The sequence below is a fragment of the Lipotes vexillifer genome, unplaced genomic scaffold (assembly GCF_000442215.2).
Source record: "Lipotes vexillifer unplaced genomic scaffold, Lipotes_vexillifer_v1.1 scaffold1114, whole genome shotgun sequence".
Classification (NCBI taxonomy): Eukaryota; Metazoa; Chordata; class Mammalia; order Artiodactyla; family Lipotidae; genus Lipotes; species Lipotes vexillifer.
The window spans coordinates 1,563,360-1,589,006 of NW_006779031.1; the positions used below are offsets into that span (position 1 = coordinate 1,563,360).

Genomic DNA, 25,647 nt, shown 5'->3' on the forward strand with positions numbered 1-25,647 from the left:
CCGCACCTCTCGGCGGCCCCGGGGGCGGCGAGCGCGGCTCTCCGCGGGCGGGCGGGGGTGGGCAGGAGCGGCGGGCGCGGGGCGCGGAGGGAGCGCCGCGCCGCTTTGTCTCTGCACTTCTGGAGCCAGGCGAGCGGCTCCTCCCGCGGCCGGCCGCTCGGGCTCGCGGCGGCGGCGGCGGCGGCGGCAGCGGCTCCTCCTTCACCCCTCTCCTTTCCTCCCCACTCTCTCGTAGGCAGCGGCGGCGGCGGCAGCGCTGGGGGAAAGCGGCTTCTGCCCGGAGCCACACCGAGGGGAGCTCGCGGTCGTGACTTGCCGCCCTGAGCACTCTCCCAAGTCCGGCCCGCTCGGCGAGGACTTCCGTCTCCTGGCCGAACCTTGTCAAGCAAGCTGGGATCTATGAGTGGAAAGGTGACCAAACCCAAAGAGGAGAAAGATGCTTCTAAGGGTAAGCCCGCCCGCCGAGTCCGCCAGCTTCCCTTCCCTTGGTTTCCCTCGCCCACTCGCGTGCGCGCCGCCCTCCGGCGGCTCCCGGCCTCCCTCCCGGAGCCTAAGCTGCCCGTGACCTCTGCGACCCCGGCGAGAAAGGCGGGGGCCGGGCCGCTGGGGGGCCTGGGTTTGCACCACTTTCCCTCCTTCCTCGTGGAATTGTCGCCCCGCGAGTGCCTCCAGCCTCTTCTCTCCCCCTCTGGACGCACCGGGGTGGCGCTGCGGGCAGACGAAGCTGCTGCAGCCGCGAGCGCCGGGAACAGCGCTGCCTCTCACCGGCCGGCCCCCTCTCCGTGCGAGTGCCTGTGTGTGCGTGTGCGCGAGTGTACATATGTGTGCTGCGCGGGTGCAACATGGTGACATACTCAGGAATCTGCCCCACTCTTAGAACCCAAGCTCGAATCCACCTTCAACCCCCCCTCTCCCCGCCCCCAATGCAAACAAAGAGCCTGGCCGACACGCACAACCCCTCCCCCCACGCTCCTTTCCCCCTCACGCCCTCCGCTCCGCAACTCTCTACGTCCCCTCCCCAGAAGGCAGGAGCTTGCAACCTTCCACACGCCGCGTGCAAAAGTGAGCGATCCCGGTGCCCCGGCGCCGCCCGCGCCGCGCGCCGGCTGCGCAGCCTCGCCGAGCCCCGGGAGAACAAAGGCTCTTGTCCCCTTGGTACCATTGCCCAGCAGAAGCGGGTCCCCGCGGGAGGGGAGAGTCCCCTCCCTCCACTCTGGGGGGTTTAGCCACCTGGCCCGCGGCGCCCGACCGCCGGTCCCCCCAAGAGCGCTTCTTGGCCTCGGGCCTCCCACCGGCGGGCTGGGGAGGCGCAGCGGAGCAGGGCTCAGGCCCGGGAGAACTCGGGAGAAAGAAGGGGCGTCCCCCCGACCCCCACCAGTTCTAGCCTTGGCCTTGCTGAGGACCCGGCTTAGCTCCGGAATGTAAGCTGGAGACAGCATCCTTGAAGACCCGGGTGCAGAGAGGCACAGAAGAGGGGGTGTGGTAGAGCCGTGGGGGAAACGGCAGGTGCCTTAGGTGCAAGTGTCCGGAATGGCCACAGAGCGGACGCCGGAGTGGGCTGGACCGGCCCGGAGGGCCCCAGGCATGCTGAACTGCGGCGACCCACGCCGGGTCCACGCTGTTGCAGAAGTGGGGCTGCAGTGGGGGGAGCCCCAGCCTTCGTTCACGGGGCCCCGATTCCTCCCTGAGCCCTGGGGCTCCCTTCCCTCCCACTCCTTTCCCTCTTCCTTTTTCCCATCTCCTCCTTCTCGCCTCTCCCCATCTCTCAGGAGCTTTCTTTCCCGGGAGATTCTAGGGCAGCGTCAGCCCTCCCCCGCGGAAAGTTGTCAAAGTCTTCAGCTCAGGGCCTTTATCCTTGTTTCTAAATGGAGCCGGTTCTCTTCCAACTAGGCGAAGCGCCGACGAGAGGCTCCAGAAGTTTGTGGGGCGTTTAGATCTGCTGTACTAAGGGTCAGTGTTGCCATCGGCCTGCCTCAAGGCTAGAGGTCACTCCCTTCGGACCCACTGATACCCGCAGGCTGTTTGAGGTGCACAGATTAATTGAAATGGTCAACCGGGAAGTAGAACTCCTGCTACACTTTTCCAGAGCTTTCCTAATTGTTGTGCTTTTTAAACAGGCATTCGTATGATAAGAGAAAGTGACTTCCGTGACTTCCGGGTCGTTAGCAGGTTTTGTTTTCCGTTGAGGGCCCAGACAGGTGAATACAATTGAAGATGGTAGCACCAAATTGACCTAGGCGAGTGATTCCCCTTCTGCATCTGGGAGTATTTCAAGCTTGTTTCTGGAACTATGGTCCCTGATTTCCATCAGGTGGTTACCTAAGGCTTATTTCAGGCTACCTTTGGGAGGACCCTGAAACCAAATTCATTCACAGAAAATGAGATGCTGTTCTAGGAATATAATTTGTAATCGTCCAGAGCGGAGTAAGAAGTCTGGAAACATTAGGACAAGTTTCTGTCACTTGATAATGAAAATTTTTACTAGGCGTATGTCATAACATTTTCTTATGTTGACTCACGACATTTGAAACCGAATACCTCTCTGTATGAATTGTGTAATTAGCATTTGGAATTACGGTTGTAATTAGAATAAATTAAAGTAATTTTACAAGACAACTTTTAAGAAGGGAGTTTACTTTCCCGAGGAGATGGGAATCTTATGGCTGCTAAGAGCCCGAATCCCATTTCTGCCTTTCTGTTGGTTGTTGAATATAGAGTATTTTCAAAATAGTGAATGCCTAGTAGCCCTTGGTATTTTACCCTTTCAGGTAAATATGTTAAAAGTCTTGTGTGAGTAAATTTTAAAGACTACTTTTTATGTTAGAGATGAAAGATACCAAGTCTATTTATATTTTTAGCTAATAAAGTTTATTGACAATATTCATGGAGAGGTTGGGTTATTTACAGATTTCCTATGTATAGGTTATTTACAGATTTCCTTTGTATAAGTCATTTTTGGATTTTTTTTTAGGCTAAGTGACTCAGGAGCACATTCTGCAACAGATACAGGATTGAACATTTATTAGGTACTTTGAATATACACACTTAATTTTGAATGATGGTGTGACAAATGATTGAATCAAGTCAAAATTTAGCAACAGTTTGAATGAATTTCATAATGTTTTCAGAGCCTACTGCTCGTTTAAATTCGACCTCCCACCCCATCACCTGGGGTTGATGCTCACAGCCTATCATAACTGCATAGAAGATTATCACAGAGTACAGTGTTTCTAGAATTTCTAAAGCATAGGTAGCAGGTAATTAGTTATTTTGTGCTGCTTAATGAAATATGGCTTTCAGAGCGTATAAATTGCTCTTTGTCTTTTTAAATGATGTTCTTCAACTCATTGAGGTTAAGACCAATGATGGACGATGATGTTTTCTCTAACCTTTTTCAGTAACGTAGCCAGACAAGATGGACTGTCCTCTTCGGGAGGCGGGAGGGGAATCTTGATTGTCTTTGAAAGTATTAAAATGGCCTCTTGAGCAGCAAATCATCTTTTGTGTATTTAGGCTTTGCATAAACTTTTTTTTTTAGATTAAGTTCTTTAACATCTACTCTTTTTTTAAAAAAAAGTATTTATTTATTTTTGGCTGCATTGGGTCTTTGTTGCTGCCTGTGGGCTTTCTCTAGTTGGCGGCGAGCGGGGGCTACTCTTCATTGTGGTGCGCGGGCTTCTTACTGCGGTGGCTTCTCTTGTTGTGGAGCACGGGCTCTAGGTGCGTGGGCTTCAGTAGCTGTGGCACACGGGCTCAGCAGTTGTGGCTCGCGGGCTCTAGAGCGCAGGCTCAGTAGTTGTGGCGCACGGGCTTAGTTGCTCCACGGCATGTGGGATCTTCCCGGACCAGGGCTCGAACCCATGTCCCCTACATTGGCGGGCGGATTCTTAACCACTGCGCCTCCAGGGAAGTCCCATGCATAAACTTTTAAATTGGCAGATGAATATATAGTTTAGGGCACTCAGCTCCTGAACAGGAGGACCTAGTTCCATTTCAGGGAAGAATAACATTTGGTTGTTCAAGCAGATATTCACTTAGCTTTGACTCTCTTCTCTACCTTGTCACATAAGATCTTTTCAGCAGTTCTCTGTTGGAAAAGCACTCAGTTAAGGCTGTGTCTGGTTTACTGCAACCGTGTTCCTGTGGCATTCGGAGACTGTGTAGCCTGTTACAGATAAAACCAAATCGTCTGTAGATTGAGTGAAAGTCCTAGCCAATTCTCGATTTCAGAACTGTCATTTGGTTTGGGAATTCCCTGGCGATCCGGCAGTTAGGACTCTGCGCTTCCACTGCAGGGGGCACGGGTTCGATCCCTGGTTCGGGTACTAAGATCCCACATGCCACGTGACATGGCCAAAAAAAAAAACCACAACTGTTATTTGGTTTGTAGTTGGAGTTTGGGTTTGGGTTTGGGTGTGTTTTTTCAGCAACCCCTTCCCTTGTGCTTAGCCCTGAGAGCCATCACATCTGGGCAGGTTTAAAGGCCATGTGGGCTGTGGGTTCTCTCTGAGACGGCCAGCACTAACGTCAGGCTGGGTTTCTGCTGGCTGCTGAGCAGTGGAGGACAGTTCCACGCATAGTCCGAGACGCCAGCCACTTGCACAGCTGTTGCTGTAACAGATTACGTTGCACACGTGCATTTATGGGTGCAGCTCATTTTCAGTTCCCTTCCTGGCCTTTTCCAGTAGCCTCTCTAACCATACCTAAGAAGGACAGGGCATTGTGGTCAGGCAACCAGCGTATCAAGTCTTGAACCTGGAAGGCCATTCCAAAAGCTCATCTTGGTCTTGGTGGATTATTGCAGTCACCTCCGTCAAGTGTCTTTCTCAGACTTGAAGCAGGTGTTTAGAGGTATTTCACCCACAGGAAGTCATGATGTTGGTGACCTCTTATTAAAAACTAGCAGTCAGGGACTTCCCTGGTGGCGCAGTGGTTAAGAATCTGCCTGCCAGTGAAGGGGACACGGGTTTGATCCCTGGTCCAGGAAGATCCCACATGCCGTGGAACAACTAAGCCCGTGCGCCACAACTACTGAGCCTGCCCTCTGGAGCCCGCGAGCCACAACTACCGAGGCCCCGTGTGCTGCAACTACTGAAGCCTGCGTGCCTAGAGCCCGTGCTCCGCAACCAGAGAAGCCACCGCAGTGAGAGAAGCCTGCGCACCGCAACAAAGAGTAGCCCCCGCTTGCCGCAACTAGAGTAAGCCCACGCGCAGCAACGAAGACCCAACGCAGCCAAAATAAATAAATAAATTGGGGGAAAAACGAGAGAGAGAAAAAGAACTAGCAATCATAATCTCCCTGTTACTCACATAGGGGCTTGTTTTTTCACCTGGTGCATGTCACCATGGACCAGTATGGTATTATGGAGTGTCGTAAGCCCCAGATTTGCTTCCGTGGCCGAGATGGTGATCACAGCCTCAGTGAGGGGGTGTGGCCAGGGAGATCTCTAATCAGAAGCGTTGGTCTGTTCTTGGGGATAGGTGCAGAAGGTGAGTGCACAGTGTCCCCAAATCCTCGTCATTATTATTTCCAGTGGTGTGCAGCTTCTTTACTGACAGGCCGGAGCAGGAGTGGGATGCGGGTTAGGGGCGCTGTATCTTCTTAGCTCTGCTTCCTCTAAGTCTCTTGCCAGTACAGTTCAAATTGTTAAAAGGCGTTAGGATGCATCCTCGGGCTGGAGGTGTGAGGGAGGTTGGAGTCCGAAAGGATGTTGCAGGATGAGCGAGGAGCAGAAAGTGAGCTGTGGGGTTGAGGTCCGTGCCTCGTGCGCAGGGACATGTATGGTGGCTCTGAGCACAGGGCCGGAACTGGGAGAGAACTGGAGTCAGGGTCTGGGTGGTAAGCTGGAGGGCTGATTTGTGAGGCAGTCACTAGGGAGAGGAAACTTAACATTCCAGGTCTCTTTGCAGCTGTGCTGTTTTATGTTCAAATCAACTCCTCATTCTGGGAATTACAATCAACACAGAACAACCGGAATGTGTTGCAGCTCTTCAAATATATCCAATAAAAGGGCTTTGTAGTGTCTGCTTCATTATGGCTTGTATTTTTGGAGTTGAGAAATTTGAAAGGAATACAAGATGATTGCCAAGATTAAACAATTCAAAGAGGGAAAAAAAACCTCCCATGAATTAAAGTGTGGCAGGTGGAGGGGATCCTCCATGTCTATTACCGTGCTAAGCTTAACGTGGTCTTTGGAATGCGAAGATTGGGCACATAAATATAGCTTTAGCAATTAGCAGAGAAGACAAATGTCTGCATAAATCATTGTCTGCAGCCACCCATTTACGTTTCCCTATCCAGAGGATCCAGAAGACACGTTAGCAGCAGGATTTCTCGTCCTGTGTAGCGTGGCGCATCCTGGTCAGTCCTCACCACCTCTAGATGTAGCTTTTATCTATTTGTGATACACCAGTTCTACAAACTCACTTGAATGAGATTTCTGACATTTTAAAACGTGACATTTTATCACTTCGGTGAAAGCCATATCTGGATGAAACATTTCTTAGGGGTGTGAATTTCTGAGTAAATGGCACTAATTTCCTAAAGAAAGTGAAATGGTAATCATGCCCCCCACTCCAGCCTGCAGGTCTAATTTCTCCTTGAATTGGATGGCCATTTGTTTTTCTCTAAAGCCTTGTTTTCCAGGGTATTAATCCTGAAAATGGGAGTTTTATATTAGAAAAGAGATAAGTTCTTGATTCTTGGGGCACAGCGGAAATGTGAAGGACTGTTTTATTAGGGATCTGGGTTTGTAATAAACATTAAGCCTAAATTACAATTACTGTACGCTGAGATTACTGTTAAGCAGTTCTCATGCCCTACTCATGCCTCTGCCCTTGTAAGTTACATTTAGCATTGATTTTCAAATGGAAATGGTATTAGTGACACTGGCTAAGACCCTCCCCACAGGCAGTGGGCAGAGGGTAGTAGGTGTCCTTGCTGAGTCTTTTAAACTCTGGCAGCACCCTTGGCTTATGTCGGTGTAAGGTTTAGGTTGACGTTCCAGGGGGTGCATTGGGGCTGGGCTGAGCTGAGGCGTTTGCTTGCCCTGCCTGCTCTCAGCCTTTTGCAGAGACTTCAGATTTGGTTTGGACAATCACTGTTGCCCAAAGGAATTCTCAGGTATACATGTCTGTCCTTTATGGAGCCTGTCAGTAGGGCCTGGGAAGAAAGAAAAATATCTTCTGGTGAAAGGCAGGCCTGGTCAGAGGCCAAATTATATATAAAAGAGTTATTTAAAAAAATGGTATGAACCCGATTTCCTTTTGTGTAATTGAAGATTATATACAACATGAACAAATCCTAGGTGTACATCTCCACGAATTTTGACAAATGTTTACACCCACATGATAGAATATTTTCATCACCCCAGAAAGTTTTCTTGTGTCCCTTTCTAATCATTCCCCCTTCAAAGGCAACTACTATTTTGATTTCTGTCATCATATTTTAGTTCTCCCTTTATTGAACTGAATGGAAATGGAATCTCGCAGGATGCACTCTTGGTCCCTGAGACCTAGCCACCTCTCCGGTCAGCATGCTTCCTTTCCCGGTTGACAGCCCTTCTTCTTGTCTTGGCATCTGGTTTCTTGGAAGACCCCCCACCCTGCCCCAACCTAGGGCACTCAGCAGGGTCTTGTACTTGGCAGCCCATAAGGAGCATTTGTTGAATGATCTAGGCAAGGTAGGGAATTCCTTTAAGCCGGGGTACGTCTTATTCATCCTTAATAACAATAATGATCATAGTTGTTATTGTTATCGTTATTACAGTAGCTTCTAAATTACAGAGCGCTTACTGTTTACTAGGCATGCATGATTTTTATATATATATCTCATTTAATCCTCATGACAGCCAAATGAAATAGTGAATAGTATTTATGGACTTTAGAGATGAGAAAATTGAAGTTGAGGGAGATTATGTAGTTTCTACGAGGTCACACAGCTAGTGGGTCCCAAATTACTGGCACAGCACCTGGCATTGAACTAAGGGTTGCCAGAGGCAGCGCTTTAACTCCGGGGAATTAATGTCAGTGATTGAGTTTCTGACATCTAGATAGGATGGGGAAGTAATTTTGGTTGGAGTCTTAAAAATAATGTAACCCGAGCGGGACCCTACGGGGCCTGCTGGGGACAGACCCCTCCCCCATATCCTCTGCTGTAGTTCCTCTCTGAAGTACCCAGACAATAGTATCTCATGCATATTTCCTGAGTTTTCCAGATGCTAAAACCCACCCGCAATGGAAGAATTTAACTACTTGATGATCAGGAGCCCCCAGACCTTCTGGCGCCTAAGGATTGATTAAAGTTAATTGCCCTGTTACTTCACCATCAAGAGAATTGTGCACGAGCTGATCACACACCCTGTGACCAGCCCCCTCACCTGGCCTTTAAAAATGCTTTGCTGAAGCCCTTTGTGGAGTTTGGGGTTCTGTGCTCCAAACTCTGACGTCGGCACACGAACTTGCATTTGGTAACAGCAATAGTTTTTTTGAGCACTGACCATATGTCAGGGATTGACATGAAATATCTCAAGCTATCCAAGATAGATATACGTACTACTATTATTCCCATTTGACAGCTGAGAAAACAGTCTCGGGTTGAGACCGGTAGCTGTGGCACACGAGCTTAGTTGCTCCGCGGCTTGTGGGATCTTCCCGGACCAGGGCTCGAACCCGTGTCCCCTGCATTGGCAGGCGGATTCTTAACCACTGCACCACCAGGGAAGCCCGGTTGATTCTTTTCTAATCCAGGTTTGCACAAGGACCAAATTACTTGCCGTTTGCCAACGTGGACATGACTAGGAAGAGTTTGCCTATACAGGCATGATTGCTCCACGGCTGTGATCTTTGTGCAGCCAAAGAGATCTCCGAACAGATTTCTTGAGTGACTTATCTATCTCAGGCACTGTGCTGCGCCCCCGCAGAGACGAGAGAAACCCAGTCCTACCTTAAGCCTTAGGGGTGCCCTTTCCTTCCTCTTTGGCCTTGGACATTCTCACTTGTACTTTCCAAAGTGCATCTCCCCTCAGTTGGCCATGAGTCTGACTTTCAAGATGTAAGCATCTGTCAGTTTGAAAATAATGGTATTTCTTCCCCAGAACTGAGTCTGGGAGCTTGTTTCACCTTTGTTCTATCGATTATACTTCCTCTTAATTCACAACTGGGTAAGTCTCCCAATTGTTTATTTATTTATTTTTTCCATTACATGGCATATGCTTTCAGTCTGCCTCTCATCAGAATCATCTCTCATTTCCCTTCTCTTTCTCTCTCAACCCCACCCTCTCCTCCTTCCCTCCCTCCCTCCTTTTCTCCCTGTTCTGCCCCCTTTCTTTTCTTGTCTACAGATGTCCGTGGTTTTCATTAAGTGAATGGGGTTCCTTAGGGTGTGCTGGGCTCATTGGAGGATTCTCATGTCTGGATTTTCTCCCTTGATAGCTATAACTTCAGTAAAAGAAATCCCCACCCCCCCTTAACATGTAGCTCCATGGAAGAAGCATTCCACTACTTATTATATAACTCATTTTAAATGGAAAAATAAAGTGCGAGCTTTATTTCTTATACTGTTTATGCTGCCTTCAGTTCGTTAATATTTCCAAAAATATGTCTTGTGAACAGAGACATACTCCTTGAACGAGCATTATTAATTATAGTTCTCAAAGTTAGGACTCATGCAGTGTTTCTCTGGTGCTGCAGAACCTAGGTTTAACAGCCGTAATGAACAGTGACGGGTCTATCGCGTGGTTATAGGTAAGTTTAATAACAAATGTGAAACCCAGTGCTCAAAAAAAAATCCCTCCAAATTATGTAGGTAGCGTGTCTCCTGCTCTTGCACTGGGGGTCAGTAGACAGATCGAGTTCTTCAAATATTTATCTTGCTGTTAAAAGTAGAAGTAAACAAGCTAAAGAAGGCAGGCTGAGCGCAGTTCTTGAATTATGCCTATAGCTATTTTAAGAATCTTCTTTCGACCACGGCTTTGAAAGTATTGTGAATTGACCTGCTTCTTTTGCCTTTGATTCTCCGTGTGTGTGCTCGCCTCTTCCCTTGGGGGGCTTACTGAAAAGACTTCCAAGAGCTCTTGGATTTGCGCGTGGTTTTCGGAGCCCTGGGAACAATGTGAGCGGTTCTCCTTGGAAGCGGGGCCGGCGCTCCTCGTGGCTCTCGCTCCCGGGAGCGTTTGTTTTCCGACTAACTGGTACCTGACAAGCTCGGACCCGGGCGGGAACGCCGAACGGCCCGGTTAACCGGCGTCCCTCAGTCGCCGCGGATCCGGCCGGCGGGTTGTTTACAAACCTGTGTGCTCATGAGCCTCGTGATGCGGCCGCTGCCGAAAAAAGAAACACGGAAAAGTTGTGTCACGGAAGGTGAAACTTGGCGAAGAAGCGCTCGGCGCCGGGCATATGGCAAAGCTGCTCGCGGCGGCGGCGGCGGGCAGCCGAGGGCTTTGCCCACCGGCCCCGGGTGCCGGCGGCCCGGCTCGCTCGCGTGGGGGCGCCGCCGAGGGGGCGGGGCGCCGGGGGCGGCCCACGGCCTGGAGGTCTAGACCGCGGGCGCTTTGCAGCCGGTGGGCGGCAGCGTTAAGATGGTGGCGGCGGGCGGGGCCGGAGGAAGAGTGTCCTGACCCCTACCCCCCTCTAGCGATCAGGGCGTCCTTGCCCTGCCTTCGCCTGACCCTCCCGCTGGGCCCCTCAAAGGCGGATACCCTTCAAAGCCTGGAAGTCAGGTCTTGGCCAAACCTCTGTCTTCTGGTCAGTGTTAATTCGGTTTCAGCTGTGTTAGAAACCTAGGATGCATCTTGACCAGAACGCCCCTGACCGTTTTGAGTTGGTCTGCTTTTAATATTGCTTATGTTTCGTGGTGTCGATTTTTTTTACATTACAAAATAATGCATGCAATTCGGAAAATCCTAAAAGCATGAAGAAGAAAATATCCCCCAAGGGTCGTACTCCCAGGTTCTTTTTGAGATTTTCCTTCCAGTCTTTTTTCTCTGAATTTTATAATACACACGTAAATTTATACATATAAAATTAAATGCATGTAGACAAATATGCACATGTCTAAATAAATACACACACAAATATGCTTAGAATAAACCCTGAAAGAATATATATCAAAAGGAATCTCTGGGTGGTTGGCTTATAGACGATGTATAGAGGATGTATATGTATATGTATGTTTATTCGTATCTTCTATTTTCTCTACAGTGGACGTATATAATGATCATAATGATATAATGAAAATTAACATAAACAATATATTGCTTATGGATTGTCTTCATACTGACTCTTCTGCTCCAGCTCTTACCATTTCTTGATCTAGAATGCTCTACTACCTATTATTTCTACATTTTGTGATCCTTCATGTCCAAGCTTAACCCACATCCTCCAGGAAGCCTCTCTCCCACCCTCCCTACAGGATCTGTTTACCCCTTGCACTGGGCTTCTCGGTTACCCATCTGGCAATGTCCGTGGACTACTGTGGATAAATCTGATGATGCATTTTTCATCTGCTCATGTTTTATCTCCCCAACTAGATTTTAAACCTCCTCAAGGGCCCTTTTCACAAAAGAGGTACAGTACTCAGTAAATGTGTTACTTAACCATCACGCTCAGCATCCTAGTAAATGTGTTACTTAAACATCATGCTCGGCCTCCTAGTAAATGTGTTACTTGACCATCACGCTCAGCATCCTTCCTAGGTTTCTTTAAATGCTCTTGTACCTTTTGAAACTCCAGGCCATATCAGAAGCCCTTAGAATGACAGCAACAATCCATCTGGATTTAATATTGCTAATTTGATTTGGGGTATAATTTTCACTTTACAGTGGGCCATCTTCCAGGTGGAAGTGGCTGCATGGTTAAAAGCATGGATTTTAGAAACTTGGGTTCACATATAAGTTCCTCTGCTTAGTTGCTGTATGATCTTGGGCAAATAATCTTTCTAAGCCTCTTCGCAATGGAGATAGTTATATTTATCTCACATGCCTATTTTAAAGATAGAATGAGATAATGTGTGAAAAACAAACATAGAACTTGGTCAATGGTCATACTGATAATATTATTAAAATAGTAGTGATTTTCGTATTGATTTTTCAAGTTAGAGGGTTCTTGTTAAAGGGCTTGTTGGCCATAGAAATAAATCTACAGATTGACACATCTGACAGTCATACTCCAGTTTAATGGATTTTAGTTATACAGTCACTGGGGATGGGTTCCAGGACCCCCCACCCCCAGATACCAAAATAAAATCCGTGGATGATCAAGTCCCTTATATAAAATGGTGTAGTATCCGCATATAACCTATGCACATCCTCCTGTAGACTTTAGATCATCTCTAGATTACTTCTAATACCTAATGCAAATGTAAATAGTTGTAAATACAGTGTAAATGCTGTGTAAATAGTTGATGGCCTGGGGCAAATTCAAGTTTTGCTTTCTGAAACTTTCTGGAATTAAAAAAAAGCGTTTTTTAGATCCATAGTTGGTTGAATCCACAGACGTGGAATTTGTGGATACAGAGTGCCAACTCTACTAATTCATGTATTAAGTAATTCATCCATTACTTTATCAATAAATATTTGTTGAACCTCTTATGTGACAGCAGTGAGCAGAACACATAATCATCCCGGCTTTCACGGAGCTGATATTTTACAGGTTTACTTAGAGGAACCGGACTTTCAGTGCACAAAGCACTCTGTCCCATGTTGGTGATATGTCAAGCAGTGAGTGACCTGGTGCCCATAATAGCCATCCGGGCCCCCGGGCCCTGGCCAGCCCAAACTACCAGGGAGGGAACCTGGGTGAAGTTGGACATGGGTTATTCATCTTTGGTCCAGGGACCACTAGAGCTGAGGTTCCTGAACCTGCTTGGGCATCAGCACCACCTTCCACCACATACATCTCCACCATGAGAATTTGACTCAGTAGATCTGAGTATGGGGCTTATGAACCCATATGGTTTATAAATCTCCTTAAGTGATTCGAACGCACAGCCAGTTACGGGGCTTACTGCTCCTGAGCAGTGTTTCTCTAGCTTGCAGGAAGTTAGCAGTCACCTGTAGGGTTTGTTAAAAAAAAACAAAAAACAAAACTACCCCTCCCCCTGACCTGCTGACCCAAGAACTTTAGGAAGAGAGTTTGGTACTGTGAATTGTAAATCAGCACCTGGGTGATTCTTATCATTGAGCAAGTTGGGGAAACATTGTCCTAGAGACATCAAAGCACCCCTGGCTATTATGTGTAAATGTGCATTTTTCTGGTGGTGGCATCCATAGCTTTCAGCAGATTCTCAGAGGGTTCAGTATCTCCAAAAATAGCCCTGAGCTCTGTGGCCAGCATTGTCGTCCATGAACTGTGTGCATTGGGTCCTCAGTATTCTCAGCCATACTCATCCTCCACAGGCAGATGTTCTGTTTGGAAGCCTCCTTTCTCCATTCTTGCTCCTTTCTCTCTTGTCAGGCTGGCCTCCGTTCTTTCTGTTGCTTCCAGGAAGAGAATTTCAAAGCCTTGGGCCCTTCCAGAGAGGGCGGGGCTGGGAGGGAGCTTTGGGGATGCCATCTAGAGCTGGCCATCCCAGCATAGCTGTGAGAATGGTGGAGGTCAGTGAGCAGGTATTTTGACCCTTCTGGGGGCTGGACCTCAGTGGATCTTCATGTGGGGGGATAAGGGTCTGGAAAGTGCGACTTCTAAGATAATCCTTTGCCAGTCCAGAGCGGGTGGGCAAGGGCATTCCCCCTTCTTGGTACCACTTTCCTGCCTGTACGTGGCAGGAGGTGGGGCGGGGTGGGATGGCAAGGGTTGGGCCAGGCTCAGACACTTCCCTACTTGGTCTCCCCCAGGCAGCCAGCAGTGTCGCTGTCACTGGTTCATGAGCAGTCAGGTGCATTGACCTATTACTGCTAGTTACTTTGAGTTATAAATGGTTTTTATTTCCCCTGTGGAATTGGGGATTCAGGCTGTATAGAACGACCCGATTTGTATCACAAGAGCCTTTGGGACTTTGACAGATTTCACCACTTAAAAAACACAGCTTTTTGTCTCTACCCCACTGGACATAAAAGCAATCTTTGAATTTATGGAACAAAGAGCATGTCTTTAAACGGCAGTGCACACAGAAAGGGAGGAAAGGGAAGTAAGACAGTTCGTCCTCTTTTCTGAGGCCATTGTCTCCAGGCAAGTGACAAAACTGAATACGCTGAAAAATCTTGCATTGATTTTTTAGTGCAAAGGCATCTCCCTAGGATCTGAAAACCTGGTAGAAGATAATAAACTTGTTCTCCTGCCTTTGAGCCAGGAGTTGAGTTGCTTGGTTTACTGAGAGTGAGATTTTGACCAGGGTGCCTCTCGCTTGACCATATTGATAGAGAGGAGGCTCGCTTTCTGAAAGCCTGATATCTACAGATTGGATTTAAATGGTGGATGGGGAGGTCATTGCGATATTGAAGGACTTACTGTTTTATGAAAAGGTTTTCTTTTCATAGCATCATCTCTGGTGTATCTGAATGTTTCTTTACGGATCAAGGATTACTTCATTAAAAATAAAGAAATAAAGGCCAAGGCTAGAGGTCTCTTGTTGAAGCATTTGGGCTTCCTGCAGTTCTCATTATAAGCTATTGCTCGCAGTGGCTGTTTTCGCTTCCCAGGTTCTTTTTAAAAATCTTCATTTTTACTTTTTATTGTGGGAAAATATACAGTGATTTTTTTTAAAGTGTACAGTTCTTTGGCATTATGTGCACTCACATTGTTCTGTGACCATCACCGCCATGCTTCTAAGATTCGTTTTTTTAGAATTGTATATATTTTTTTATAAGGCAGCTTCTTATTAGTTATCCATTTTATACATATTAGTGTATACACGTCAATCCCAATCTCCCAATTCATCACACAACCCCCCTGCCCCCGCCACTTTCCCGCCTTGGTCCCCATATGTTTGTTCTCTACATCTGTGTCACAATTTCTGCCCTGCAAACTGGTTCATCTGTACCATTTTTCTAGGTTCCGCATATATGCGTTAATATGCAGTATTTGTTTTTCTCTTTCAGACTTACTTCACTTTGTATAGCAGTCTCTAGATCCATCCACGTCTCTACAAATGACCCAATTTCGTTCCTTTTTTATGGCTGAGTAATATTCCATTGTATATATGTACCACCTCTTCTTTATCCATTTGTCTGTTGATGGGCATTTAGGTTGCTTCCATGACCTGGCTATTGTAAATAGTGCTGCAATGAGCATTGGGGTGCATGTGTCCTTTTGAATTCTGGTTTTCTCTGGGTATATGCCCAGTAGTGGCACTGCTGGGTCATATGTTAATTCTATTTTTATTTTTTTAAGGAACCTCCATACTGTTCTCCATAGCGCCTGTATCAATGTACATTGCCACCAACAGTGCAAGAGGCTTCCCTTTTCTCCATGCCCTCTCCAGCATTTGTTGTTTGTAGATTTTCTGATGATGCCCATTCTAACTGGTGTGAGGTGATATCTCACTGTAGTTTTGATTTGCATTTCTCTAATAATTAGTGGTGTTGAGCAGCTTTTCATGTGCTTCTTGGCCATCTGTATGTCTTCTTTGGAGAAACGTCTATTTAGGTCTTCTGCCCATTTTTGCATTGGGTTGTTTGTTTTTTTAATATTGAGCTGCATGAGCTATTTATATATTTTGGAGATTAATCCTTTGTCCGTTGATTCATTTGCAAATATTTTCTCCCATTCTGAGGGTTGTCCTTTCGTCTTGTTTATGGTTTGCGTTGCTGTGCATAAAGCTTTGAAGTTTCATTAGGTCCCATTTGTTTATTTTTGTTTTTATTTCCATTACTCTAGGAGATGGATCAAAACAGATCTTGCTGTTATTTATGTCAAAGAGTGTTCTTCCTATGTTTTCCTCTTAAGAGTTTTATAGTGTCCGGTCTTACATTTAGCTCTCTAATCCATTTTGAGTTTATTTTTGTGTATGGTGTCAGGGAGTGCTCTAATTTCATTCTTTTACATGTAGCTGTCCAGTTTTCCCAGTACCACTTATTGAAGAGACTGGCTTTTCTCCATAGTATATCCTTGCCTCCTTTGTCATAGATTAGGTGTGTGGGTTTATCTCTGGGCTTTCTATCCTGTTCCATTGATCTATATTTCTGTTTTTGTGCCAGTACCATTGTCTTGATGACTGTTGCTTTGTAGTATAGTCTGAAGTCCAGGAACCTGATTGCTCCAGCTCCGTTTTTTTCCCTCAAGACTGCTTTGGCTCTTCGGGGTCTTTTGTGTCTCCATACAAATTTTAAGAGCTTTTGTTCTAGTTCCGTAAAACGTGCCACTGGTAATTTGATAGGGATTGCACTGAATCTGTAGATTGCTTTGGGTAGTATAGTCATTTTCACAATTTTGATTCTTCCAATCCAAGAACATGGTATATCTCTCCATCTGTTTGTATCATCTTTAATTTCTTTCATCAGTGTCTTATAGTTTTCTGCACACTGGTCTTTTGTCTCCCTAGGTAGATTTATTCCTAGGTATTTTACTCTTTCTGTTGCAGTGGTAAATGGGAGTGTTTCCTTAATTTCTCTTTCAGATTTTTCATCATTAGTGTATAGGAATGCCAGAGATTTCTGTGCATTAATTTTGTATCCTGCAGCTTTACCAAATTTATTGATTAGCTCTAGTAGCTTTCTGGTGGCGTCTTTAGGATTCTCTATGTATAGTATCATGTCATCTGCAAACAGCGACAGTTTTCCTTCTTCGTTTCCAGTTTGTATCCCTTTTATTTCTTTTTCTTCTCTGATTGCCATGGCTAGGACTTCCGAAAGTATGTTGAATAGTAGTGGCGAGAGTGGACATCCTTTTCTTGTTCCTGATCTTAGAGGAAATGCTTTCAGTTTTTCACCACTGAGAATGATGTTTGCTGTGGGTTTGTCATATATGGCCTTTATTATGTTGAGGTAGGTTTCCTCTGTGCCCACTTTCTGGAGAGTTTTTATCATAAATGGGTGTTGAGTTTTGTCAGAAGCTTTTTCTGCATCTACTGAGATGATCATATGGTTTTTCTCCTGAAGTTTGTTAATATGGTGCATCACATTGATTGATTTGCGTATATTGAAGAATCCTTGCATCCCTGGGATAAATCCCACTTGATCATGCTGTATGATCCTTTTAATGTGCTGTTGGATTCTGTTTGCTAGTAGTTTGTTGAGGATTTCTGCATCTATATTCATCAGTGATATTGGTCTGTAATTTCCTTTTTTTGTAGTATCTTTGTCTGGTTTTGGTATCAGTGTCATGGTGGCCTCATAGAATGCGTATGGGAGTGTTCCTTCCTCTGCAATTTTTGGAAGAGTTTGAGAAGGATGGGTGTTAGCTCTTCTCTATGTGTTTGATAGAAGTCACCTGTGAAGCCATCTGGTCCTGGACTTTTGTTTGTTGGAAGATTTTTAATCACAGTTTCAATTTCATTACTTGTGATTGGTCTGTTAATATTTTCTCTTTCTTCCTGGTTCAGTCTTGAAAGGTTATGCCTTTCTAAGAATTTGTCCATTTCTTCCAGGTTGTCCATTTTATTGGCACAGAGTTGCTTGTAGTAGTCTCCTAGGATGCTTTGTGTTTCTGTGGTGTCTGTTGTAACTTCTCCTTTGGCATTTCTAATTTTATTGATTTGAGCCCTCTCCCTCTTTTTCTTGATGAGTCTGGCTAATGGTTTATCAATTTTGTTCATCTTGTCAAAGAACCAGCTTTTTGTTTTATTGATCTTTGCTATTGTTTTCTTTGTTTCTATTTCATTTATTTCTGCTCTGATCTTTATGGTTTCTTTCCTTCTGCTAACTGTGGGTTTTGTTTGTTCTTCTTCCTCTAGTTCCTTTAGGTGTAAGGTTAGGTTGTTTATTTGAGACTTTTCTTGTTCCTTGAAGTAGGCTTGTATTGCTATAAACTTCCCTCTTAGAACTGCTTTTGCTGCATCCCATAGGTTTTGGATCATCATGTTTTCATTGTCATTTGTCTCTAGGTACTTTTTGATTTCCTCTTTGATTTCTTCAGTGATCTCTTGGTTATTTAGTAACGTATTGTTTAGCCTCCATGTGTTTCTGTTTTTTACACTTTTTTCCCTGTAATTGATTTCTAATCTCATAGTGTTGTGATCAGAAAAGATGTGTGATATGATTTCAGTTTTCTTAAATTTACTGAGGCTTGATTTGTGACCCAAGATCTTGTCTATTCTGGAGAATGTTCCATGTGCACTTGAGAAGAAAGTGTAATCTGCTGGTTTTGGGTGGAATGTCATATAAATATCAATTAAATCTATTTGGTCTGTTGTGTTATTGAAAGCTTGTGTTTCCTTATTCATTTTCTCTTTGGATGATCTGTCCACTGTTTTAAGTGAGGTGTTAAACTCCCCCACTCTTATTGTGTTACTGTCGATTTCCTCTTTTATAGCTGTTAGCAGTTGCCTTATGTACTGAGGTGCTCCTGTGTTCAGTGCATATATATTTACAATCGTTATATCTTCTTCTTGGATTGATCCCTTGATCATTATGTAGTGTCCTTCCTTGTCTCTTGTAGCATTCTTTATTTTAAAGTCTATTTTATCTGATATGAGTATTGCTACTCCAGCTTTCTTTTGATTTCCATTTGCATAGAATATCTTTTTCCATCCCCTCACTTTCAGTCTGTATGTGTCCCTAGGTCTGAAGTGGGTCTCTTGTAGACAGCATATATATGGGTTTTGTTTTTGTATCCATTGAGCCAGCCTGTGTCTTTTGGTTAGAGCATTTAATCTATTCACGTTTAAGGTAATTATCGATATGTATGTTCCTATGACCATTTTCTTAATTGTTTTGGGTTTGTTTTTGTAGGTCCTTTCCTTCTCTTGTGTTTCCCACTTAGAGAAGTCTCTTTAACATTTGTTGTAGAGCTGGTTGGGTGGTGCTGAATTCTCTCAGCTTTTGCTTGTCTGTAAAGCTTTTGATTTCTCCATCGAATCTGAATGAGATCCTTGCCGGGTAGAGTAATCTTGGTTGTAGGTTCTTCCCTTTCATCACTTTAAATATATCATGCCACTCCCTTCTGGCTTGCAGAGTTTTTGCTGAGAAATCAGCTGTTAACGTTATGGGAGTTCCCTTGTATGTTATTTGTTGTTTTTCCCTTGTTGCTTTCAATAAGTTTTCTTTGTGTTTAATTTTTGTCAGTTTGATTACTACGTGTCTCGTCGTGTTTCTCCTTGGGTTTATCCTGCCTCAGACTCTCTGCACTTCCTGGAGTTGGGTGGCTGTTTCCTTTCCCATGTTAGGGAAGTTTTCGACTATAATCTCTTCAAAGATTTTCTCTGGTCCTCTGTCTGTCTCTTCTCCTGGGACGCTTGTAATGTGAATGTTGTTGTGTTTAATGTTGTCCTAGAAGTCCCTTCGGCTGTCTTCATTTCTTTTCATTGTTTTTTCTTTATTCTGTTCTGTGGCAGTGAATTCCACCATTCTGTCTTCCAGGTCACTTATCCGTTCTTCTGCCTCAGTTATTCTGCTACTGCTTCCTTCTAGTTTGTTTTTCATTTCAGTTATTGTATTGTTCATTTCTGTTTGTTTAGTCTTTAATTCTTCTAGGAGTTTGTTCTTTAATTCTTCTAGGTCTTTGTTAAACATTTCTTGCAACTTCTCGATCTTTGCCTACATTCTTTTTCCGAGGTCCTGGATCATCTTCACTATCATTATTCTGAATTCTTTTTCTGGAAGGTTTCCTATATCCACTTCATTTAGTTGTGTTTTTGGGGTTTTATCTTGTTCCTTCATCTGGTACATAGCCCTCTGCCTTTTCATCTTTTCTGTCTTTCTGTGAATGTTGTTTTTGTTCCGCAGGCTGCAGGATTGTAGTTCTTCTTGCTTCTGCTGTCTGCCCTCTCATACTTCCAGGGTTCTTAATGAGAGATTATGATAGCTCGGAGGGACCATAATAACCATTTTGCCCAACCTTCCCATTAGAGAGAAGAGGGAAATCAGGCCCACAGCGATGTAGTGATCTGCCCAAGGCCAGAAAGCAACTTATTAACAGGAGCCTAGCCCAGTGCATTTCTGTGTGACCACATTGATAGTAAAGGTGGCGTCTTTGACTCTACTGGTAGCAGAATCAAGGATTGGCCTAAATATTTAGGATGTTTCCCTGATTTTTTTTTAAATCAAGTAAGCCATCAGTCTTTATGATTTAGAGCCAGAAGCCCTTCACACATCATCTAGTTCCAATTCCAAATTTAAAATATTGGTTCCATTTGCTATTTCTGAATCCGAATTCAACTACAAAAAGATGCTAGCACTCTGATTTCCAAAATTCAGTCAAATTCTCCCCCAGTCTCCCTTCCAGTGACTCCTTGACATTCCATGGTTGAAACCAGGTTCTTTGTGGGTGGCTATTATTAATAAGCTTTCCTTGAGATGTTTACAGTAACTGCTGTGACCTAAATAAAATTTGCCTGTATTGTTTTTTCCCCACAAAGGCAAGAACAGTTTTTAAAAGTGTGTTCATCTCTCATACCAGTGTACTTACCTGTGACTAAAAGAGCTGAACATTGGGGGTTTTTTTGTCCTGTTTATTACATTAGGTAAGGAAACTTTCATTAGATGGACTAGGGTATTTCTACACAAGTTAAACTGTTTGGGGCCTTTGTGCACCATAACCACTTGTTCTTGGAGTCGAGGTTCAAGACAATGTACCATGTAGCTTTACAGCATGATTCTTCATAAAAATTTTATTTCTAATTGTGATACAATAAACGTGATAGAAAATTTATCATATTTAACCATTTTTAAGTGCACAGTTCAGTAGTGTTAAGTATATTCACATTGTTGTGCAACCAATCTCCAGAACTTTTTTATCCTGTGTAACTGAAACTCTACCCATTAAGCAACACCTCCCCATCCCTCTTACCCCCAGCCCCTGGAAACCACCACTCTTCTTTCCGTTTCTATGAGTTTGACTGTTTTTGAGAACTTATATGTAAGTGGAATCTTATAGCATTTATCTCTTTGTGACTGGCTTATTTCACTTAAGATAATGTCCTCGTGGTCCATCCATGTTGTGGCATGTGTCAGAATGTCCTCTTAAAAGGCTGAATGATATTCCCTTGTATATTGTATTAGTCTGGTTTCTCCAGAGAAACAGAATCAATAAGATATCTCTATATAGATAGACATGGAGATAGAGGACATTTATTATAGAAATTGCCTCATGTGGTTATGGAGGCCGAGAAGTCCCACAGTCTGCCAGCTGCAGGATGGAGAACCAGGAAAGCCCATGGTGTTATTCAGTCTGAGTACAAAGGTTTGAGAACCAGGGGAGCTGACGATGTAACTCTTACTCCAAGATCGAAGGCCTGGGGGTGGGGTGGGGGGTCGGATGGCGTAAGTCCTGGACTTTGAAGGCCTGAGAACCAGGACCTCCGATGTGCATGGGCAGGAGGGGATGGACATCCCAGCTCAAGGAGAAAGAGAATTTGCCCTTTCCCCAGCCTTTTGTTCTGTTGGGGACCTCAAGGGGTTGGATGGTGCCTCTGCCCACATTAGTGACTCAAATGCTAATCCTTTCCAGAGACACCCTCACAGACACACCCCAAGATAATGTTTTACCAGCTATCTGGTAAAACATCTCATAGCCCAGCCAAGTTGACACAAAATCAACCATCACGTATGTATGTACCACATTTTCTTTATCCATTTCCTCTGCTGATGGACATTTGGGTTTTGCTTCTACCTTTTGGCTAATGCTGCTGTGAGCATGGCTGTTGATTCTTTTGTTGTTGTTGTTTAAGTGATGGGAGAAGTTGGGTCTTTTTGTTTGTTTTTTGTGGTACGCGGGCCTCTCACTGTTGTGGCCTCTCCTGTTGCGGAGCACAGGCTCCGGACGCGCAGGCTCAGCGGCCACGGCTCATGGGCCCAGCTGCTCCGTGGCATGTGGGATCTTCCTGGACCGGGGCACGAACCCGTGTGCCCTGCATTGGCAGGCGGACTCTCAACCACTGTGCCACCAGGGAAGCCCTGGTTTTTTTTTTTTTTTTTTTTTTTTTTTTTGGCTGTGTTGGGCAGCTTGTGGGATCTTAGTTCCCTGACCAGAGATTGAACCTGGGCCCCGGCAGTAAAAGCACTGAGTCCTAACCACTGGACCTCCAGGGAGTTCCCGGGAGAAGTTGCTTTAACGTACTCGATTTGTTTCCTCAGTCTTAGTCCTAGGTCATCAAAATAATATGGTGAATGAAGTGAAGGAAGAGCCCAAACCATCAGGCTGGGCCCTGAGGATGAAGGTGTTAATCCAAATGGCTTGCAAGTTTGAGAACCATGAGAAGAGAGAATAGGGCTTTTGTTGGTCCTCTTCTGTCTATGTATTTTTTTTATGGTGGGTTTTTTTTTTGGTACAGTGATGTTTTGGTAGAAATAATGTGGTTTCTCTGAGACAGGCTTCATGATCCTTCTTCCCTGCATTTGGAGTGGACTGTGCCTTCCAGTGGCCTTTGCAGTTTATCTCCATTTCCCTTTTGCTTTGTAAGTCTCTCCCCCTGTACTGTAAACTTCTTGAGCTCAGGGCCACTGTCATTCATCTGCGGATGTCCAGTAACCTAGGACAGAGACTGGCCCATAAAGCAAGTACATTAAATGCTTGTTTGAACAGAAATTTGACTCATTCTGTCATTTGGAAAATTGTAACTTCCTAGTTAGTCTTGGAACAACTTGACATTTTTGTTTTCCTCTGCTTCTTTTATGTGTGAGACATGGCTTATGTTCAGGCGCACAAATTAGGTTTAAATATGTGACAGTTAAGTTTCTTTCTCTCAGTCCTTTGCTGAATACTTGGCATGAAATAGAGGAGATATCCAGGCCTGGACTTTAGTGTTGATCTGTGTAGCCCCTCTGAACATCTTCACTGTGCAGCCTCTCTCCTCCCAGCCCCCTCATAAGATGGTTTGCACAGGTCTTGTGTGTGGCTTTGGCTTGTACAGCTAGTGCCGTGAGTGCTGTATTTGTATCGGGGCACATATTTCCCACTCTGTGTACTGGCTCCTAAGCCTTGTTTTTCACGCCCCTTGCCATCTTCAAAACCCTCCAGAACATCTTTTATATGTTTCCCGAAATAGAAATCTCCCGAAGTGGACTCTGGTTTCTAATAAAAGCCCTAGCAATATTTAATATATTCTGTTTCCCATTGGTGAGCAGAGAGCGTGCAGATACACTTATTAGGTGATAGACAATACTTTAGAAACACATGCCTGAGAATCTGGACACCATTCATTCAAAGAGCACCAGCCACCTGGCAGGCTCAGTGCCAGGCACTGAGGGGCAGAGAGTCCCTGTCCTTGCTCCCTCAGAGCTGACAGTGGGAAGGATGGAGAGCTGGGGAAGCTCGCGAGAAGGGCACTGCCCTAGCTGGGGGGCAGTTAGTAGTGGGAACATTGACCTGACACCTCCAGGATGAGCAAGGGTTCGTCAGTTGATGAGACGGAACAAGTTTCATGGCAAGTGGGAACGGTACATGCAAAGGCTGGCAGACAGTGAGAACCGGGCTTACGTAGAGAACCGAAGGAAGTTCAGGGTTCCTTGAGCAGCGAGTCAGCCTAGTGACAGGCCAGGCCTTGCGTGCCCTGAGTTATGCCACTCATGTGGCAGTGGATGTTCTCAGTGATTTCCAGTTTTTAAGAAGAATTTCAAAAACACCATTTCTCTCTGCATTAACAAGCAGGTTCCCTGATTGGAAGAAATACATGAAGAGACAAAGCTATACAAAATTCAAGCAGGCTCAGTGATAACAATGGACGAGTTTAAATGCTGACTGTGAACAAAACCGTGGGATATGATCTTTTTAAATGAATAAAACTCATTAGATTTTTAAGTAGAAGCCTTTGTTGTTAAAGTTTTTTTTTTTTTTTTTTTTACCACCAAAAATTTAGTTTCCACGGGTCACCATACAGTTGATCCTTTTGCCCATTTCGCCCTCCCCCTCCCCTTTCAGGTAACCACTACTCTGTTCTCTGTATCTACGTGGTTTTGTTTGGTTTGTTCTTTCATTTATTTATTTTTATTTGTTGATTAGTTTTTTTATATTCCACATATGAATGAAGTCGTACGGTGTTTCTCCGTGTGACTTATTTCCCTTAGCACGATACCCTCAAGGTCCATCCATGTTGTCCCAAAGGGCAAGATTTTATCTTTTTTATGGCTGGTAGTATTCTCTTGTATACCACATCTTCTTCATCCATTGATGGGCATTTAGGTTGTTTTCATGTCTCAGCTATTATAAATAATGCTGCTGTGAACATAGGGGTGCACATATCTTTTCGGATTAGTGTTTTTGTATTCTTCGGGTAAATTCCCAGAAGTGGAATTGCTGGATCCTATGGTAGTTCTATTTTTAATTTTTTGAGGAATCTCTATATTGTCTTCCATAGTGGCTGCATCAATTTACATTCCCAACAACAGCTTATGAGGGTTCCCTTTTGGCCACATCCGCACCAACACTTGTTATTTCTTGTCTTTTTCATAATAGCCGTTCCGAGAGGTGTGAAGTGATGTCTCGTGGTTTAACGTTGTTTATTTTGTGCTACTAAGATCAAAGGCCTTGGAGTTCTGTGAATTGTAGGCTCTGTGCTTAGAAATCCACATCTGCGTTTGCAGTGTTTTGTTTTGTTTTAAAACAGGAGTGCGAGATAACCTTTTAGCTATTCAGAATATGGATTGTTTAGCAGTCAGATACTACCAGCCCAGAAAGCAACTTAATCAACTTTATTCATACAAAAGTACAAAGTAATATGGCTAGTTATTAGTAGGTCGTGAATTTTTATTAAGTCAAAAAGACCATTGGTATTTAACAGATAACGTCATTCTTGAGAGCTGGGGCTATAGCCAGGCAGGCTGCAACTCATTAACGACTCCAACTTACATCACGCCTGGTGGCTCTCAGCTTTGACTTCAGTGGTTGCAGAAAAGTAAATGTGCTCTCCCAAATATTACCCAGAAGTTGCCACAAAGAAATTTCAGTACAGTTCCATGTATTTCACTTAATCCACTCATTGAACATGTGTTGGGTGCCAGCTCTGTGTCAGGCTTGATTCTAGGTGCTGGTGATACAAAGGTGAACAAGCTACAGATGGTCCCTGCCCTCATGGGGCTCACAGTCTAGTGGGGAATACGCACAAGGATATTGTCGATTGGGATAAACACAGTGTGAGCAGTGTGTAATAGGAGAAGCCCAGGGAGCAGTGCGAGCCCAGAGGAGGGAAGCTAACCCAGCCTGGAAGGGGTGCAGGGAAGGCTTCCTGGGGAAAGAGACGTTTAACTGGGATCAGAAAAGTGAGTTAGGAGTTGGCCGCGCAGAGAGGAGGGCGAGGAGAATTTCAAGCAGCAAGAACAGCGCATCTGGAGACAAAGAAAGGGGAGGGGAACGGAGGGAAGTAAGAGAGAGAGGGAAGGAGAAGGAGAGGGTTTGCAAATATAAGTAGAAATGTGAATAGTTGAATAACATTCATTATGACTAGAGAGGCATGAGGTGCACCTCAAGACGTAGGCAGGGGCCAGTGCAAAAGGCGTTGAGGGCTTGATCTATCAGGATGAGGAGTTTGACTGTCATTTTTAAATGCATTGGGAGACCTGTGGAGGGTTGTATGGTGGAGAGCCCTGTGACCTGATGTGCATTTTTTTTTTTTTTTTTCGG

The 25,647-nt window shown here is 44.9% G+C and overlaps 1 protein-coding gene across 2 annotated transcripts in view; it reads left to right on the top strand.

The window, feature by feature from the left end:
• Positions 1-25,647, top strand: part of FGF13 (fibroblast growth factor 13) — a 520,464-nt gene that overhangs the window by 624 nt on the left and 494,193 nt on the right. For both annotated transcript variants that reach the window (XM_007452075.1, XM_007452077.1), the window contains exon 2: positions 236-448. In XM_007452075.1, the coding sequence (XP_007452137.1) occupies positions 400-448 (49 nt within the window). In that variant the 5' untranslated portion in view covers positions 236-399. The remainder of the gene's footprint in view (positions 1-235; positions 449-25,647) is intronic.